We start from the raw sequence: 20,789 nt of genomic DNA, 5'->3' as shown, positions 1-20,789 counted from the left end.
CTTGACTTTGGCGATGTCATTTACAAAATAGCCTCCAACACTACTCAGCAAATTGGATGCAGTCTATCACAGTGCCAGCCATTTTGTCACCAAAGCCCCGTATACTACCCACCACTGCGACCTGTATGCTCTCGTTGGCTGGCCCTCGCTTCATTTTCGTCGCCAAACCCACTGGCTCCACCTCATCTATAAAGCCCTGCCTTATCTCAGCTCACTGATCACCATAGCAGCACACACCCGTAGCACGCGCTCCAGCAGGTATATTTCACTGGTCACCCCCAAAGCCTATTCCTCATTTGGCCGCCTTTCCTTCCAGTTCTCTGCTGCCAATGACTGAAACGAATTAAAAAAAAAAAACATTTTAAATCACTGAAGCTGGAGACTCATATCTCCCTCACTAACTTTAAGCATCAGCTGTCAGAGCAGCTCACACATCAATGCACCTGTACATAGCCCATCTGTAAATAGCCCATCCAAATACCTTATCCCCATATTGTTATTTATTTTTGCTCCTTTGCACCCCAGTATCTCTACTTGCACATTCATCTTCTGCACATTTATCACTCCAGTGTTTAATTGCTAAATTGTAATTACTTTGCCACTACGGCCTATTTATTGCCTTACCTCCCTAATCTCACCTCATTTGCACACACTGTATATAGATTCCTATTGTGTTATTGACTGTACGTTTGTTTATTCCTTGTGTAACTCTGTGTTGTTGTTTGTGTCGCACTGCTTTGCTTTATCTTGGCCAGGTCGCAGTTGTAAATGAGAACTTGTTCTCAACTGGCCTACCTGGTTAAATAAAAGGTGAAATACATTTTTTTTTAAATCCCATCCAACCATTACAGTTTGCCAATATATTCATCTTGGCTGAATGTAGTCTTTCCCTGCCGGTGTGTACTGTGGCAACACTCCTGTAAGCCTCTTCTTTCCCGAAAATGAGGGTATTGCTTCGGAAGCACCCATTCCATTAGAACACGCAAACACCTTGGTTGGAAAGCAACAATGTAGCCTATAACGCTGATTGATTAGATAGTTGCCATCTTTGGACTGCACCAATGATCTCATGCTGATGCAGATCAGTGAAATCCTTCTTCTCAGATTACTGTCAATGTGTTTATAATGCAGCCCCAGTAATGATCTCCATCTTATTGGAGTCAGGTAAATGATCGACCATTATTTACATTTACGTCATTTAGCAGATGCTCTTATCCAGAGCGACTTACAGTAGTGAATGCATACATTTCAAACATTTCATTTCATACATGTTTTTTTTCTCAGTTTTTACCCCCCCAGTGTTACTAGAGTCAGGTAAATGATCAGCCATTATGTGTTACTAGAGTCAGGTAAATGATCAGCCATTATGCCTACATGCCTGAGTTATTATGTATTTCAATTAGGCCAGTCTAACGGGGCTGTAGTACCGTACTCAACATCACTACGTATGCATAGCTGACCGATTCATTACAGAATTTTATGGTTTAAATCTCCTTGTCCTTATTTGATGATTATGTTTTGTTAAAGTGGCACTCCAGTCTCCTTCTCACCTCATTTAACACCTGATTTAGTTAACAAAAGGCACATCTCAATAGGTGGTCCAGGTAAGTCATGACATCACAAGTAGGAGGGTGGGCCTTTCCTCTTTTGTTCTCTATTGCTCCTCAACGGAGGGGGAGGTCGATGACATCACAACTTCCCATCAGACCAACTCATTGAATGCCGTACTCCTTGATGTTTTCAGTTGTGTCTAAAAATATACTTTTTGAAAACACTATTTTGCTCAAAAAAAATAATTGCCCATGAGTATGTACTTTACGGTCTTTATACTTGGGCTGTCACTTTTCAACAGTTCAAAAATCACTGAACTCTAACCTTGATAATTGTTTCTTACAATTACATTTTGTTGACAGTAGGTTGACCGGCCGGCCATATGACTTCGTCTTTCTGTGTGTCATTCTTTTAATTCCTGTCTTTACTCCTATCCTCTTATTTCACTGCCCTCTTCTTTCTCCCTCTCAGAGCATTTCTCAAAACACCTCTTTATCCATTGTTACCAGGATACAAGTCCCAGCACAGACGGCGCAGCCAAAAGGCTGAAACATTGGAACATCTGGACCTAATGGAGAAAGGGTTCTGCAGACACACAGAGGAGTTAATACAGAGAGGAGTGATGATCAGACAGACAGTTATGGTAAAAAGGGATATCAGTTCAAACAAAGAGAGGTAGAGGAAAGCAGAAGGAGAATGACTACATAGACCCATGAATGACCACATGGGACTCTTCCACATCAGCTAATGGAGATCCTAATAAAAAAGAAACTACTACATATAATACAGAATCAGAGGAGACTGTTCAAAATAATGGCTGGAATGGAGCAAATGGAATGTGTTTGATGTATTTGATAGCATTCCACCTATTCCGCTCCAGCCATTACCACGAGCCCGCCCTCCCCAATTAAGGGGCCACCAACCTCCTGGTGTCTAACATTCTCCTTTTTTATGCATTTTCTGTTAGCAAAACATTGTGCACACACACAGCAGTATGTTCATCATACTCCCTACATCAGTCTTGAATCTTACAATTTGAGATGTCTGCCTGAATTTCCACTTAGCTAAAATGTTATGCCACCACAGAAATGTCTGCCTGGAGTTGGCGTTCTGATGTAGGGCAAAAGGAAAAACAATCTTCATCCACGAGTAAGAGATTAAACAATGGAGGAGAGGAAAAGGCAGACCCAAATGAAAGAGGACTGAGCTGAAGCCTGCTCACCCACATTAGACAAATAATCATGCAGGCAATAAGGTAATGAGTTTTGTCATTTGAAAGTATTGGAGGAGTTCAGAGGGTAGCAATATCTATTAAAACCAGAAGAGGCTCTATTTTACCCCATCATTAGGTATGCCCGAAAGATCCACTGCCCTCACCCACCTGGAAAAAGGGAATGCACAAGTGAAGATGCTGTAAATCGACTACAGCTTGGTCTTAAATACCATAGTATTCTCGGCCCTGGAACTTAACTCCTCCATATAGAACTGGGTCCTAAACTTCCTGACGGCCATCCCCAGGTGGTGAAGGTAGGTAATATCACCTCCTCCACACTGACCCTCAACACGGGGGAATAGTTCCAACGCCATCAAAATCGCTGATGACACGACAGTAGTAGGCATGATTAGCAACAACGACGAGACGGCCTACAGAGATGAGGTAGGCACTCTGATGGCGTGGTGCAAGGTAAACAACTCCTCCCTCAAAGTCAGCAAAACAAAGGAGCCAATTGTGGACTTCAGGGGGAACCAGGCTAGGCACGCCCCCATCCACGGGGCTGCCGTGGAGACGGTCAAAAACTTTTAAAGTTTCTCTGTGTACACATCTCAGAGGAGCTGAAATGGTCAAACCACAAAGACGCCGTGGTGAAGAAAGCAGGATGTTTACAAAATTCGGCCTGTTCTCGAGGGCCCTCACAGTGTTGGACAGGTGCACCATCGAGAGCACACTGTTGGGCTGCATCAGCCTGGTACGGCAACTCCTGACCACAAGGTTCTACAGATGACGCACACTGTCTGCCCTCGTGGGCACCTACAACACCAGGTGTCGCAGGAAGACCAAGAAAATCATCAGGGACCTCAGCCACCCGAGCCACAGCCTGTTCTCACCGCTTTCATCACTCAGACGCAGGCAATATAGGAGCATCATGGCAAAAATAAACTGCCCAATAGCTTCTACCCCCTGCCCCCCTAATGGACATTTATCCTTGTAACCTCACACTATGGACAAATATCCTTATTTACACACGTTGCCACTTAACTGCAACAACTGTATAGAATTTAAAACTAGTTGTAAATAAATACACACACACACAAACAAAAATATAAAATGCAATAATTAAGATTTGACTGCGTTACAGTTCTTATAAGTAAATCAGTCAATTTAAATTAATTTATTAGGCCCTAACCTACAGATTTCACATGACTGGCAGGAGCGCAGCCATGGGTAGGCCTGGGAGAGCATAGGCCCACCCACTGGGGTTTCATCAGCTGTCCGGGTGGCTGGTGAAGGAGCCAGATGCGGAGGTCCTGGGCTGGCGTGGTTACACGTGGTCTGCTGTTGTGAGGCCGGTTGGACGCACTGCCAAATTCTCTAAAATGTCGTCGGAGGCGGCTTATGGTAGAGAAAGGAACATTAAATTGTCTGGCAACAGCTCTGGTGGACATTCCTGCAGTCAGCATGCCAATTGCACGCTCCCTCAAAACTGTGGCATTGTGCTGTGTGACAAAACTGCACATTTGAGTGGCCTTTTATTGTCCCCAGCACAAGCTGCACCTGTGTAATGATCATGCTGTTTAATCAGCCCTTGATATGCCACACCAGTCAGGTGGATGGATTATCTTGGCAAAGGACAAATGCTCCCTAACAGGCATGCAAACTAATTTTTGCACAACATGAGAGAAATAAGCTTTGTGCGTCTGGAAAATATCTGGAATCTTATTTCAGCTCATGAAACATGGCACCAACACTTTCCATGTTGCGTTTATTTTTTTGTTCAGTATATATATATATATATATATATATATATATATATATATATATATATATATATTATTTTTATTTTTTATTATTATTTTTTTATTTATTTAACTAGGCAAGTCAGTTAAGAACAAATTATTATTTACAATGACTGCCTATCCCGACCAAACCCGGACAACGCTGGGCCAATTGTGCGCCGCCCTATGGGACTCCCAATCACGACCGGATGTGATACAGCCTGGATAGAGATACATACACACAGCCACGCATTTTTATATTATTTTACTTAGTATTATTATTTGTATTATTGTTTCACTCACTTCTCTGACCTACATTATTGGAGCATAAGTATTTCGCTGTACCCTGCAATTACATCTGCGATCCTGTGCATGTGACTCAAACTCTGATTTGATTTGCTCACAATAATTAGGCCCTTTTGATGGAGGGTAAGGAAGCCAATATATAGTTTGATAATTTGGGTAAACTAACACTAAGGAGAACTAGTGCAGAAGTGACAGGGAAAGTCTACCTACAGTAGAAATACATCTGAGAATATGATAGGGTGGCATAAATGAGATATTATTGGTTGTGGTTGAAATGCTAAAAACTGGGGCAGCTCCATGAAACAGACAGTACCATTCAATCAGTCCAAAGCCAACAACACGGCTGAGTGAAAATGAAAACATGCAAGAATCAGCAAGCTAGTTAGTTGCACGCAGGATTGATTTGTCCACATGTTAGTCACACAGAGATAAACACGGTTCTTGGAAATCTACAGTTCATTTGTAAAGTATTCAGACCCCTTGACTTTTTCCACATTTTGTTCCAGCCTAATTCTGAAATGGATTCAATTGTTTTTCCCCCTCATCAATCTACACACAATACCCCATAATGACAAAGCAAAAACAGTTTACAATTTTTGGCTAATTTATTTAAAAAAAAAAGAAATATCACATTTCCGTAAGTATTCAGACCCTTTACTCAGTACTTTGTTGAAGCACCGTTGGCAGTGATTACAGCCTACAAGCTTGACACACCTGCTTTTGGGGAGTTTCTCCCATTCTTCTTGCAGATCCTCTCAAGCTCTGTCAGGTTGGACGGGGGGAAATCGCTGCACAGCTATTTCCGGGTCTCTCCAGAGATGTTCGATCTGGTTCAAGTCCGGGCTCTGGCTGGGCCACTCAAGGACATTCAGTGATTTATCCTGAAGCCACTCCTGCGTCGTCTTGGCTGTGTGCTTAGGGTTGTTGTCCAGTTGGAAGGTGAACCTTCAACCCAGTCTGAAGTCCTGAGCACTCTGGAGCAGGTTTTCATCAAGGATCTCTCTGTACTTTGCTCCGTTCATCTTTCCCGACTAGTCTCCGAGTCCCTGCCGCTGAAAAACATCCCCACAGCATGATGCTGCCACCACCATCTCTCACCATAGGGATGGTGCCAGGTTTCCACCAGATGTGACGCTTGGCATTCAGGCCAAAGAGTTCAATCTTGGTTTAATTAGAACAGAGAATCTTGTTTCTCATGGTCTGAGTCCTTTAGGTGCCTTTTGGCAAACTCAAAGCAGGCTGTCATGCGCCTTTTACTGAGGAGTGGCTTCCATCTGGCCACTCTACCATAAACACCTGATTGGTGGAGTGCTGCAGAGATGGTTGTCCTTCTGGAAGGTACTCCCATCTCCACAGAGGAACTGTGGCACTCTGTCAGAGTTGGTCACCACCCGAACCAAGGCCATTCTGCCCCAATTGCTCAGTTTGGCTAGGCGGCCAGCTCTAGCAAGAGTCTTGGTGGTTCTACACTACTTCCATTTAACAATGATTGAGGCCACTGTGTTCTTGGGGAGCTGCAATGCTGCAGACATTTTTTGATACCCTTCCCCAGATCTGTGCATCGACACAATCCTGTCTCGGAGCTCTACTGACAATTCCTTCAACCTCATGGCTTGGTTTTTGCTCTGATATGCACTGTCAACTGTGGGACCTTATATAGACAGGTGTGTGTGTGTGTGTGTGTGTGTGTCTTTCTAAATCATGTCCAATTAATTGAATTTACCACAGGTGGACTCCAATCAAGTTGTAGAAACATCTCAAGGATGATCAATGGAAACAGGATGGACCTGAGCTCAATTTCGAGTTCCATAGCAAAGGGTCTGAATACTTACGGAAATAAGGTTTTTCTGTTTTTTCACTTTGTCGTTATGGGGTATTGTGTGTAGATGGATTAAATAAAACATTTCCTCATCAATTTTAGAATAAGGCTGTAACATAACAAAATGTGGTCTGAGTACTTTTAGAATTGTATGTAACTCAAGAAAACAGCGGACAGGTAAACACTGCTTTTGTGAAGAGTTTTAAAGAGGCTCATGTGACCGCCTTCTAAAGTGTGTTGCATTATGGGGATAACATTTTCAGAATTGTCCCAATGCTTGATCAATGCCCCTCAGGGGAAGTAAATACCAGATATGTTTTGTAAGATGCAGGTTTTCAAAGATTAGGTTATATTGTTTTGCATTCAGAATGCCTTCAACATTGTATAAAGTACACATAAATATAGCAATGAGGTTATATCAGATTATTACACCTATCAAATAAACAGACACTGAGAAAACACTTCACATTTTTTTGCCAGCATATGGCAAAATAAAATAGAAATGGTTTCACCAGGGGTCTTGATAATAACATTCCTGAACATGTCCAAGTATCAAGGCCTGATTACCAAACGGGCATGCAGGGCACATGCCCTGGGATCCCAAACCCCCACACAATATGTTGGGGGAGCCCCCATGTAACAAAATGTGTAGAATTTGAGAAAATGTTCTTTAAAACTGCAACATTTTCTCTCTAAACAAAAGCATGAGATGAGCTATAAAACAGCAACAACAAAAACTCTGCCCCATGACAAAGTGTAGAATTGCAGCAAAGTAGCTTAAAACTACAACATTTTATCTTAGCCTCATGACAAAATGTGTTGAAATGCTGTAAGTTAGCTGCCCCCCCTCAGTGTCCCTGGGCCCCAATGCAGTAGTCCAGCCCTGCCAAGTATGACAACATTTGAAAACGCTAGACGCTTTCAAGTGGATCACTTCTGTCAAGCCTTCCAAAGTGTGCTACATTATGGGGATAAAATTGTCCCGTTTTGCGCCTACATGACTACTGCATGAACTTTACAAAAACCATGTGATCAAAGGTAATTTTGACTGCAAGTTTCTGCAGTTGCTCTTTACCAACTTCACCCTGCAGCCATAGATTGCATTGTGGGAGGCTCTATTGTCAACCAATAATTAGGGTGTTTTTATTTGACACACAGAAACGTGACCAAACAGGAACGAACTTTGCCAAGATTCATGTACACCAGTGGTCACCAACATTTGAGTCAAGATCACTATCTCAGTCAAAATGCAAGTCAAGATGTACCACTCAGATTATGATTATTTTTTTTTTTAAACATGATTTACAAAATGTAACATTAACCTAATAAAAACAGTTCTATAAAGAATTTGATTTGTGCAGTAGGCCTAATACATTATCACAGCATATTGGCTATATGCCTGGCCTGCCAATATTGTTCTTCTCAGACAATATTATATTTCAAAACTCAAGCTTTGATAAATTAGATCAGTTGTAGCACTTGCAAGGCACAGCTGAGCATAAATTTAAATAATTAGCTGTTTTATTTTACTGGATTAATGGTACCTGCATCTGTCATGGTGCTTTCAAGGCAACAAGGACAAATCATGACGTCACTGATCTTCAGCTCGTGAAGTCGGAGTTCTAGAAAGATGCCCGAGTTTCCGACTTGGAATTCCGAGTTGGATGACCGTTCAAAATGATTTTTCCTAGTCAGATGTCGGAAGTATGAGGTTTTCAGTTGAACACAGCATTAGTCTCAGCCTCTCATGGTCACATTGTTCTAAAGAGACTTACATGGTTATCAAAACGTCACGCCAGGGTAAGCCTACATCAAACACAGGCCTTATTTTAAGTGTTCCTAAAATCCCCAATGGGAAAAATGATTGGAACCATTTCCCTGTTTGACCACTAGGTTTTATGGGTATTATGACTCATACTGTGGTACTCTACGCCTACCTGGTGTGCAGGGCTTCTGAATCAAGTACACCTTCCACCAACAGCGCAACATGAAAAAAAAAGAGCAAGGCTGTATCGTTGGCTTTTCTACAAAAATGTTTGGTGGTCAACTAGGAACGTTTTTATTTATTTTTATTTCACCTTTATTTAACCAGGTAGGCCAGTTGAGAACAAGTTCTCATTGACAACGGCGACCTGGCCAAGATAAAGCAAAGCAGTGCGACAAAAACAACAACACAGAGTTACACATGGGTGTATTGTCTTGAAGATCGACCGGTTGGTGACCACTGATGTTATACAGTTCATATGTACAAATGAATGTGATATTTGAGTCTCTCTCTCGCCAACTGATAGTACATTGTACACACAGTTATGAACTCTGCCCCCAATAGTGTATGACAAGCAGTGGAGAGATAAGGTGGAAAGAGAATGATGAATGACAAACTCACTTGTCCAGAACAAAGTAGAGGTCAAAGCTCCCGAAGCAGGCTGGTCCAGTGTCCCCCCTGTCCTGGTTGTGCCCGGCGTTACCAGCTGTCAGCACCAGCAGCACACTCACAACACCAAGCAGTACTGGTAACCAGGTGCCTCTGCACCCATATAAAGACATTTTTCCAGTTTGGAGGAGCCTATTTCATATAAGAGGAACAATAAAACCACTTTGGAAAACAGGTGGAGAAAAACCTTCCCTTTGTACAAAAAAACTATTCCTTATTTCTGTATATTCATCCAGTATTCTTCAGCATTGAAAATAAGTTATCTGAAAGGGTGCAGTGGAGGCAGAGAATGCACTGATGCTATGAATCTAGTCCGTCTCAACGGAGTCAGGAAGCTCTTATAACTGGGTAAGAGACAAGCAAGCACAGGCTACATGCAGCAAACTCCTGGTCTTCCTTTGTCCTACTTCCCAACAGTAAGAAAATAGCTACAATATAAGTGCATTCCAGGCAGCTTCACAGAAAACGATGTAATTGTGTCTAACTTACAGTCAGTCCCTTTCCAAAACTCTGACTTTCTTTTTCCTTTTTTTTACGTGGTTGAAGAGGGAATTAAAACAAGTGAGAAAGACAAACTCCACTTCTACTGCCATCTACTGGTTACAATCAAATCAAATTTCAAATTTATTTTTATATAGCCCTTCGTACATCAGCTGATATTCTCAAAGTGCTGTACAGAAACCCAGCCTAAAACCCCAAACAGCAAGCAAAGCATGTGAAAGAAGCACGGTGGCTAGGAAAAACTCCCTAGGAAAAACTCCCTAGAAAGGCCAAAAACCTAGGAAGAAACCTAGAGAGGAACCAGGCTATGAGGGGTGGCCAGTCCTCTTCTGGCTGTGCAGGGTGGATATTAAAACAGAACATGGTCAAAATGTTAAAATGTTAAAATGTTCATAAATGACCAGCATGGTCAAATAATAATAATCATAGTAGTTGTCGAGGGTGCAACAAGCACGTCCGGTGAACAGGTCAGGGTTCCATAGCCGCAGGCAGAACAGTTGAAACTGGAGCAGCAGCACGGCCAGGTGGACTGGGGACAGCAAGGAGTCATCATACCAGGTAGTCCTGAGGCATGGTCCTAGGGCTCAGGTCCTCCGAGAGAAAGACAGAAAGAGAGAAAGAGAGAATTAGAGAGAGCATATTTAAATACACACAGGACACCGGATAGGACAAGAGAAATACTCCAGATGTAACAGACTGACCCTAGCCCCCCGACACATAAACTACTGCAGCATAAATACTGGAGGCTGAGACAGGAGGGATCAGAAGACACTGTGGCCCCATCCGATGATACCCCCGGACAGGGCCAAACAGGCAGGATATAACCCCACCCACTTTGCCAAAGCACAGCCCCCACACCACTAGAGGGATGTCTCCAACCACCAACTTACCGTCCTAAGACAAGGCCGAGTATAGCCCACAACGATCTCCGCCATGGCACAACCCAAGGGGGGGGGGGGGGGGGGCGCCAACCCAGACAGGAAGACCACGTCAGTGACTCAACCCACTCAAGTGACGCACCCCTCCCATGGACGGCATGGAAGAACACCAGTAGGCCAGTGACTCAGCCTCTGTAAAAGGGTTAGAGGCAGAGAATCCCAGTGGAAAGAGGGGAACCGGCAAGGCAGAGACAGCAAGGGCGGTTCGTTGCTCCAGCCTTTCCGTTCACCTTCACACTCCTGGGCCAGACTATACTTAATCATAGGACCTACTGAAGAGATAAGTCTTCAGTAAAGACTTAAAGGTTGAGACTGAGTCTGCGTCTCTCACATTGGTAGGCAGACCATTCCATAAAAATGGAGCTCTATAGGAGAAAGCCCTACCTCCAGCCGTTTGCTTAGAAATTCTAGGGACAATTAGGAGGCCTGCGTCTTGTGACCGTAGCGTACGTGTAGGTATGTACGGCAGGACCAAATCGGAAAGATAGGTAGGAGCAAGCCCATGTAATGCTTTGTAGGTTAGCAGTAAAACCTTGAAATCAGCCCTTGCCTTAACAGGAAGCCAGTGTAGGGAGGCTAACACTGGAGTAATATGATCAAATTTTTTGGTTCTAGTCAGGATTCTAGCAGCCGTATTTAGCACTAACTGAAGTTTATTTAGTGCTTTATCCGGGTAGCCGGAAAGTAGAGCATTGCAGTAGTCCAGCCTAGAAGTAACAAAAGCATGGATTAATTTTTCTGCGTCATTTTTGGACAGAAAATTTCTGATTTTTGCAATGTTACGTAGATGGAAAAAAGCTGTCCTTGAAACAGTCTTGATATGTTCTTCAAAAGAGAGATCAGGGTCCAGAGTAACGCCGAGGTCCTTCACAGTTTTATTTGAGACGACTGTACAACCATCCAGATTAATTGTCAGATTCAACAGAAGATCTCTTTGTTTCTTGGGACCTAGAACAAGCATCTCTGTTTTGTCCGAGTTTAAAAGTAGAAAGTTTGCAGCCATCCACTTCTTTATGTCTGAAACACAGGCTTCTAGCGAGGGCAATTTTGGGGCTTCACCATGTTTCATTGAAATGTACAGCTGTGTGTCGTCTGCATAGCAGTGAAATTTAACATTATGTTTTCGAATGACATCCCCAAGAGGTAAAATATATAGTGAAAACAATAGTGGTCCTAAAACGGAACCTTGAGGAACACCGAAATTTACAATTGATTTGTCAGAGGACAAACCATTCACAGAGACAAACTGATATCTTTCCGACAGATAAGATCTAAACCAGGCCAGAACTTGTCCATGTAGACCAATTTGGGTTTCCAATCTCTCCAAAAGAATGTGGTGATCGATGGTATCAAAAGCGGCACTAAGATCTAGGAGCACGAGGACAGATGCAGAGCCTCGGTCTGACGTCATTAAAAGGTCATTTACCACCTTCACAAGTGCAGTCTCAGTGCTATGATGGGGTCTAAAACCAGACTGAAGCGTTTCGTATACATTGTTTGTCTTCAGGAAGGCAGAATGATGGTGACAATGGTCTAAATCAGGAGCTTATCTGGGGCCTCATTTATCAACCATGCCAACTGATAGTACGTATGAATTCTGACATATTTGGAGATTCTAAGATTTGCGTGCGCAACAAATTATTGCGATTTATTAAATTGTCGCAACATATATGCATATTTTCATTAATAAATCAGAGCCATACTATATTTGTGCGTTACAATTACAACCCCACCTGTAAAACGCCCTCCATTATTCCTTTATGGTAAAAAAAAAAGAAAAACGTAATTTGCTGTATGATTTGGAGATGTTGGATCTGGACCATGACAGTTTCTAAAGCCAGTGGCAAATGTGATCACATGTATCTAAACCTAATTTTAATATTTGGAAGTAACTTTTTCAAAATAAAATGCATGCTAAATGGCCTCGCATTCTGCTAGTTTGATTGTCTATTCGAACAATTTAAACGGAAACGCTACAGCACATTTCTATGGAAAATACAAATTCAATATATTGTTTGTCAATAGATGATTGTGTTTCTATATCTTACCTTGGTATAGGCTCTGAATTTAAATAGGCTACTATCGCAGAGCAATACTGTAGCCTACCCATACTTTCAAATATTTTAAATAGGCTACCGGATCTCTACTTTTGAGCAGGTGGTTAGGCTATTAAATGAGCGATGGATAAATGGTAGCCTAATAGCTTTTGTCTAACGGGAATAAACCAGTTTTGTCCGAAAAGGAGCGACATGTCTGAAAAGACTGCGCTCCTACAAAAAATATTGAGATATGTGTGTGTGTATATATACACACTGCTCAAAAAAATAAAGGGAACACTTAAACAACACAATGTAACTCCAAGTCAATCACACTTCTGTGATATCAAACTGTCCACTTAGGAAGCAACACTGATTGACAATACATTTCACATGCTGTTGTGCAAATGGAATAGAAATTATAGGGTGGAAATTATAGGCAATTAGCAAGACACCCCCAATAAAGGAGTGGTTCTGCAGGTGGAGACCACAGACCACTTCTCAGTTCCTATGCTTCCTGGCTGATGTTTTGGTCACTTTTGAATGCTGGCGGTGCTTTCACTCTAGTGGTAGCATGAGACGGAGTCTACAACCCACACAAGTGGCTCAGGTAGTGCAGCTCATCCAGGATGGCACATCAATGCGAGCTGTGGCAAGAAGGTTTGCTGTGTCTGTCAGCGTACTGTCCAGAGCATGGAGGCGCTACCAGGAGACAGGCCTGTACATCAGGAGACGTGGAGACGGCCGTAGGAGGGCAACAACCCAGCAGCAGGACCGCTACCTCCGCCTTTGTGCAAGGAGGAGCAGGAGAAGCACTGCCAGAGCCCTGCAAAATTACCTCCAGCAAGCCACAAATGTGCATGTGTCTGCTCAAACGGTCAGAAACAGACTCCATGAGGGTGGTATTAGGGCCCGACGTCCACAGGTGGGGGTTGTGCTTACAGCCCAACACCGTGCAGGACGTTTGGCATTTGCCAGCGAACACCAAGATTGGCAAATTCGCCACTGGCGCCCTGTGCTCTTCACAGATGAAAGCAGGTTCACACTGAGCACGTGACAGACGTGACAGAGTCTGGAGATGCCGTGGAGAACGTTCTGCTGCCTGCAACATCTTCCAGCATGACCGGTTTGGCGGTGAGTCAGTCATGGTGTGGGGTGGCATTTCTTTGGGGGGCCGCACAGCCCTCCATATGCTCGCTAGAAGTAGCCTGACTGCCATTAGGTACCGAGATGAGATCCTCAGACCCCTTGTGAGACCATGTGCTGGTGCGGTTGGCCCTGGGTTCCTCCTAATGCAAGACAATGCTAGACCTCATGTGGCTGGAGTGTGTCAGCAGTTCCTGCAAGAGGAAGGCATTGATGCTATGGACTGGCCCGCCCGTTCCCCAGACCTAAATCCAATTGAGCACATCTGGGACATCATGTCTCGCTCCATCCACCAACGCCACGTTGCACCACAGACTGTCCAGGAGTTGGTGGATGCTTTAGTCCAGGTCTGGGAGGAGATCCCTCAGGAGACCATCCGCCACCTCATCAGGAGCATGCCCAGGCGTTGTAGGGAGGTCATACAGGCATGTGGAGGCCACACACACTACTGAGCCTCATTTTGACTTGTTTTAAGGACATTACATCAAAGTTGGATCAGCCTGTAGTGTGGTTTTCCACTTTAATTTTGAGTGTGACTCCAAATCCAGACCTCCATGGGTTGATAAATTGGATTTCCATTGATTATTTCTGTGTGATTTTGTTGTCAGCACGTTCAACTACGTAAAGAAAAAAGTATTTAATAAGATTATTTATTTTATTCAGATCTAGGATGTGTTGTTTAAGTGTTCCCTTTATTTTTTTGAGCAGTATATATATATATATATATATATATATATATATATATATATATATATATAAAACAAATCACGACAGCTGTGATGGAAACAGGAAGTTTCAGTACCATTTTATAAACTCAGAGAGATCATTTGTTCATTGGACATGTGGGATCTTTTTCTGTGGTAAAATATATTATGCGAGAAATGGCGGCGGAAACAACTTTATGTGGAAATATTGATATAATAACCATCATATGGAAGTAAACTTGGAGTCCGCATCCCACTACAACTCGGGAAACCATGCAGTTTATGAGGCTACAGATTAAATAAATAATGATGAACTTCACATAGTGGTGAAAGTGCAAGGTGATGAGCTTGATGCTTCTTTCCAATAATTGTCTAGGGTCTCATTCTGGTGACATGATGATCGATGCTTGACTGTCATTTGACAAATATTATTGTAGACAAGCCTACCCCCACAATATCATGTAGACTAGCCTACCCCTACAGCATCTGCAAGCTGTTGGAGTGCCCATGCCTATACCAGAGAGGCACGTTTTCTATTTAATGCAACAGTTATTGTGACAAAACTACACTATATATACAAAAGTATGTTGACACCCCTTCAAGTGAGTGGATTCGCCTATTTCAGCCACACCCGTGTAACGACGGTCGTCAGGAATGGACCAACGCGCAGCGGGTTGAGTGCTCATAATTAACTTTAATGAAAACACTTCTACAAACAAAACAAAACGATGGACGACGAAGACAGACTTGAAGGCACAAGACAGCAATTCAAGTGACAACCTCCCACGAATTACAAACACATCCTAATATATAGGACTCTCAATCAAAGGCAACTAGACAACACCTGCCTTCAATTGAGAGTCCACACCCCAATTAACTAAACATAGAAACAGACTAACTAGAAAGAACATAGACTAACAGAGCAGTGACCAAAAAAACCCGGAATACATAAATCAACTACCCTCTACATAATACACACACCCCGAACCACATAAACCAAATACCCTCTGCCACGTCCTGACCAGCCTACACTAACAAAATAACCCTCATACTGGTCAGAACGTGACAACCCGTTGTTGACAGGTGTATAAAATCGAGCACAGCCATGCAATCGCCATAGACAAACATTGGCAGTAGAAAATACCATGCTATTTGAAGAGGGTGCTCAACAACAAACCCCTGCTGTCTCAGGGGTTCAAAGATCAGCATCCCTGAGTCACCTCTTCACTGTTGATGTTGAGACTGGTGTTTTGCAGGTACTATTTAATGAAGCTGCCAGTTGAGGACTTGTGAGGCGTCTGTTTCTCAAACTAGAAACTGTAATGTACTTGTCCTCTTGCTCAGTTGTGCACCGGGGCCTCCCACTCATCTTTCTATTCTGGTTAGAGCCAATTTGCGCTGTTCTGTGAAGGGAGTAGTACACAGCATTGTACGAGAACTTCAGTTTCTTGCCAATTTCTCGCATGGAATAGCCTTCATTTCTCAGAACAAGAATAGACTGGAGAGTTTCAGAAGAAAGTTCTTTGTTTCTGGCCATTTTGAGCCTGTAATCGAACCCACAAATGCTGATGTTCCAGATACTCAACTAGTCTAAAGAAGGCCAGTTTTATTGCTTCTTTAATCAGAACAACAGTTTTCAGCTGTGCTAACAAAATTGCAAAAGGGTTTCTAATGATCAATTAGCCTTTTAAAATGATAAACTTGGATTAGCTAACACAACGTGCCACACAGGAGTGATGGTTGCTGATAATGGGCCTCTGTACGCCTATGTAGAAATTTCATAAAAAAATCTGCTGTTTTCAGCTACAATAGTCATTTACAACATTAACAATGTCTACACTGTATTTCTGATCAATTTGATGTTATTTTAATGGACAAAAATGTGCTTTTCTTTCAAAAACAAAGAAATGTCTAAGTGACCCCAACTTTTGAACGATAGTGTATATGTTTCCAATGTATTTTCTCTATCATGTAGTTTAAATCCACCATAAATTCTAACTCAAAACAAATGTGGTAAGTTAACAATATTCATTTTGTAGTATTTATAATGTCCACATTATGACAACAAAATTAAACCCAAATAGGATACCTATGTGCCATGAAGAGCTACAGTAAATTACAGTAAATTAGCAACAACACAGCTTTTGGTATTGGAAAATCAACCAAATTAAAGGACTGTTCTATCACCTCCAAAATCCTGAAAACATAGCATGCAAAATGACTTGATTCACATGAATGTAGACTGGATTCTGATGCAATGCTACTAGCTAGGGGTCTTGTAGGGAAGTAGAGAACTTCACATGCTTTTAAGTAGTGGGTCTTTTGGAAGTAGCCTACCCTCTCCTCCTCCCCACCCGTAAACAAAAGTGAGAAAAGTGCTTACCATACTGCTTACATAAGAGCCACTGCTTTTCAGGATTCAGGGCAGGCACCGGCCAGGGCCTCAATTATCAATGGTGCGTGCGCACAAAAAAAGACAACGCTGTACATACCAGTTTTACCGCAAAGGTTGGTGTTTAGCCATTTTGAACTTGAGGGGAAAATGTACGTATCTCCACGTAAATCTCAGATCATATGTACACACAAGATCTAGTGGATGATCAACTGTATTGCAAGCAAATATTGTTATTTAGGGGGAAATGGAGGTGTTTGATGCACAGCAATTATAATGGTAGTAAAATAAAAACATTAAAACGTAAGTCTAATGCTCAAACGTATGCATTTGTCATTGGTGGGAGATCGCAGCATGTGGTTAATATATTTATTTTACTTTTATTATATAGGCCTAAATCTTGATTATATTGCAGGGCATGTCTCTCCTTTTCTGATATGACTGGTTTATTCCTGCTACACAACAAATATTGGGCTACCATTTATCCATTGCTCATTCAATAGACAACCATGCTCGAAAGTAAATAGACCGGTAGCCTATTTAAAATATTTGACAGTATGGGTAGGCTAAAGTATTGCTGTGCAACATGTGCGTGACATTTTAGCCCCACAACCGCAGGGCTCTCCAGAGGGTGGTGCGGTCTGCACAAGGCATCACCGGGAAGCTTCTATCTCAAGGCCATCAGACTGTTAAATAGGCATCACTAGCACAGAGAGGCTGCTCCCTACATACACAAACTTCAAATCATTGGCCACTTTAATAAATGTAACATTAGTCACTTTAGTAATGTTTACATATCTTGCATTACTCATCTCATATGTATATACTGTATTCTATACTATCTACTGTATCTTAGTCTATGCCACTCTGACATTGCTCGTCCATAAATGTATGCATTCTTAATTCCATTTCTTTACTTAGATTTGTGTGTATTAGGTATTTGTTGTGAAATTGTTAGACTTGTTAGATTTTACTGCACTGTTGGCGCTAGAAGCACAAGCATCTCGCTACATCCGCAATTACATCTGCTAAACACGTGTATGTGACAAATAAAATTTGATTTGATTTATTTAATCTCAGAGCCTATACCAAGGCAGGAGATAGAAACACAACCATGTATTGATGAACAAAATATTGAACATCAATTCCTCTTTTGCATAGAAGTGTAGGCTCTAGGCAGCACTTTTAAATTGTTTGAATAGACAATCAATCTTGCAGAATGTGTGGCCAGTGTTTGGCACTCGCTATAGAGCCCCACAGTGGAGGTGTCATAATACGCATAAAACCTAGCGGTCAAACAGGGAAATGGTTCCAATCGTTTTTACACCATTCATTTTTACCATAGGGAATTATAGAAACACTTAAAATTGTGTTTCGTCTAAGCTTACCCTGGCGTGACGTTTTGATAACCACGTAAGTCTTTCAGACAAAGTGACTTTTATCCATATATTTGGCTCTATTTACTCTCAGATTACAAAATGCTAATTAGCATCAAAGTAGACAGTGGTAATTAGCATCAAAGTAGACATCATGCAAGACTGCAAATCCCTGCAAGTTAATCCTCGATTTGTCAGTCTTGTCCAGATCATCATGGCATTTGTAGTTATTTTTGTGATAAGGCAATTTATATGCTTAAAGGTAATGATTAAAGAATTCCACCCTGAAACGTAACTATTAGTGATTATTAGTTTATGTAGCATGTATAATGAATAATTAAAGTACTAAATGTAAGTCCAATAAGGTTCGGTAGAGACATGTGAGGGAGAGAAATGTGTGTGTGTGTGACTAAGAAGATACCGAGAACAATTAAACTGTGTATGACTTGACCTGGCTAGAACTCTGAGAAACTTACGATAGGACAGGGAGTCCTTTCAAGGTTCCTCTAATCTCGGGGGATGGAACTGCCAGTTTGGTAATGATGAACAGTGGTGACAACCATGGGGAAGGATACATTCTACCTACTGTTCGTGTGTATGTATGTGTGTAGGCTATCTACTGTTTGTGTGGAGGTATGTGCGTAAGTAGGGAGTGAGTTATAAAATAGCATGTCTTTGTATTGTGGATTTTAGAACGTTCTCTGAATAAACTGTACAGACCTTTTGCATAAGCTGAGTCTTTGCTGGGTCTTACAAACCTTGGGGATTGGTCAAAGCTTAAAATAATTGTTAGTTATCATCATTGGGATTGAAAATTCTCGAGACATTTTGACAGCCACATTAGTAGCTAATTAGCATTTCATTTTTGGGGGGCAAATACAGGCGAATATATTGATAAGTCACTTTGTCCTAGAGAGATTTACACGGTTATCAAAACGTAACGCCAGGGTAAGCCTACACGGAACACAGCCCTTATTTTAAGTGTTTCTAAAAGTCCTTATGGGAACAATGAATGGTGGAAAAACGATTGGAACCATTTCCTTGTTTGACCGCTAGGTTTTATGGGTATTATGACTCATACTGTGGTACTATATAGGCGGCATGCATTTTCAGTTTGAAAAATAGTATTTTTAAGAATTGACTTCTCAGTAACTGGGAAACATTGTAACAGTCCTGAACTACTTTGTTGTTATTTATCTCCTGCAGGCCTTGCTGCTGCTGGCGAGGGCACACTCCTCAACCACCTTTAGTCTCTCTGTCGTTCTTCCTCAGCCCTGTTTTGTTGGGTATTAACCCAAAGAATGAGTGCGTGACAAGCTGGGGGTCTGGATCTAATGTTTTCCCCCATGCCAGCTGCTCGTTCTCTGGTTTGTGGGGTGTCCATTTGGCCCACTGCTGCAGTTTGAGTGGCTCATAAGGAATGTCCAGGCACACAGGAGGTTCAGTGAGGGCACACTGCTTCTTCTCTTCACCCGTGGCTGGCTGAAGCACAGGTCTGGTGGTGCCTGTGTCAAGGCCCTTGATACCAGCAGAGGAGTGGTGGTTCTGCCCGGTGTCAAGGGTGAGGCCCCTGGTGCTGGCAGCAGGGTAGTGGTTTTGCCCGGTGTTGAGGGTGAGGCCCTTGGCGTTGGCAGCAGGGTGGTTGTTCTGCCCAGTTTCGAGGACGGAGAACTCTGAGCAGGCAGCAGGGTGGTGGCCCTGCCCAGTGTCAGGGACCATGGTGCCAGCAGAGGTGTGGTGGCTCTGCCTGGTGTTGAGGGCTGAGACCTTGGAGCTGGCAGCAGGGTGATAGCCCTTCAGGTGACTGTTAGCTAGCTAACTGAACTAAGTTACTGTACTTCAACATTAGCTGGCTATAAACTGTACTGTTGTAGCTCCATAGACCTTCTAATATGTGGATGGCGTGGGAAGAAACTCCAAAAATCACCTTCTCTCTTCAGGATGTTTATTGTAGATAAACAGTAACTAAAGTGTTATAACTTCACTCCAGTTCAGATCACACATAGGTGTACATATCAGGGCCATACAACATAACTGAGGAACCAACAGAAAAACACTTAACCTAATTTACAATATCATGACAATTGGAACATACAGCTGTCAATCATGTAGGAATCAATCATGTAGGAATCAAAGTAGGCGGGACATACTGCTTCTGTGGCACAACAATATTTTCCATAACCAAAAAGATTGTGTTTTCAGCTGTTTCAAGCTGGTGTACAAAACCTAAAGTAAAAGACGCAAAAACGAAACGTAAGAACGGAAACAGAAATAGCGCACATAGAACACATCTACAGCTTCTTAGACTAGCTGTCAACGAGAATGACAGATCTATAACTCACATTTCTATGTGCATTTAGTGTGGTTGTCCAAAAAGTTACATATTGCAGCTTTGAAACAGCAACATTTTCTCTCAGCCTCATTACAATATGTATAGAATAGCATGAGCTTGGCTATAAAACTGCACATGACAAAATGTATAGAATTGTAGGAAATTAGCTGTTTCCCCGTCAGAAAGACCTTGCGAAGGACAGGCGAAACTGGGGTACGCCACTACACTGGGCACCATGAAATGCACCGTCCTTAAGAAAT

The 20,789-nt window shown here is 42.3% G+C and overlaps 1 protein-coding gene across 1 annotated transcript in view; it reads right to left on the bottom strand.

Moving 5' to 3' along the window:
* The window catches only part of LOC106579845 (anthrax toxin receptor 1), a 47,559-nt gene extending 37,962 nt beyond the window's left edge, over positions 1 to 9,597 (bottom strand). Inside the window, exon 1 of the mRNA XM_014160125.3 lies at positions 9,057 to 9,597. Within this exon, the coding sequence (XP_014015600.1) occupies positions 9,057 to 9,217 (161 nt within the window). The 5' untranslated portion in view covers positions 9,218 to 9,597. The remainder of the gene's footprint in view (positions 1 to 9,056) is intronic.
* Between the last annotated feature and the right edge of the window lie 11,192 nt (positions 9,598 to 20,789).

The sequence above is a fragment of the Salmo salar genome, chromosome 20, assembly GCF_965601325.2.
Source record: "Salmo salar chromosome 20, fSalSal1, whole genome shotgun sequence".
NCBI lineage: Eukaryota > Metazoa > Chordata > Actinopteri > Salmoniformes > Salmonidae > Salmo > Salmo salar.
Note: the sequence above shows the minus strand (reverse complement) of the source record. Positions and strands in the feature narration are given on the sequence as shown.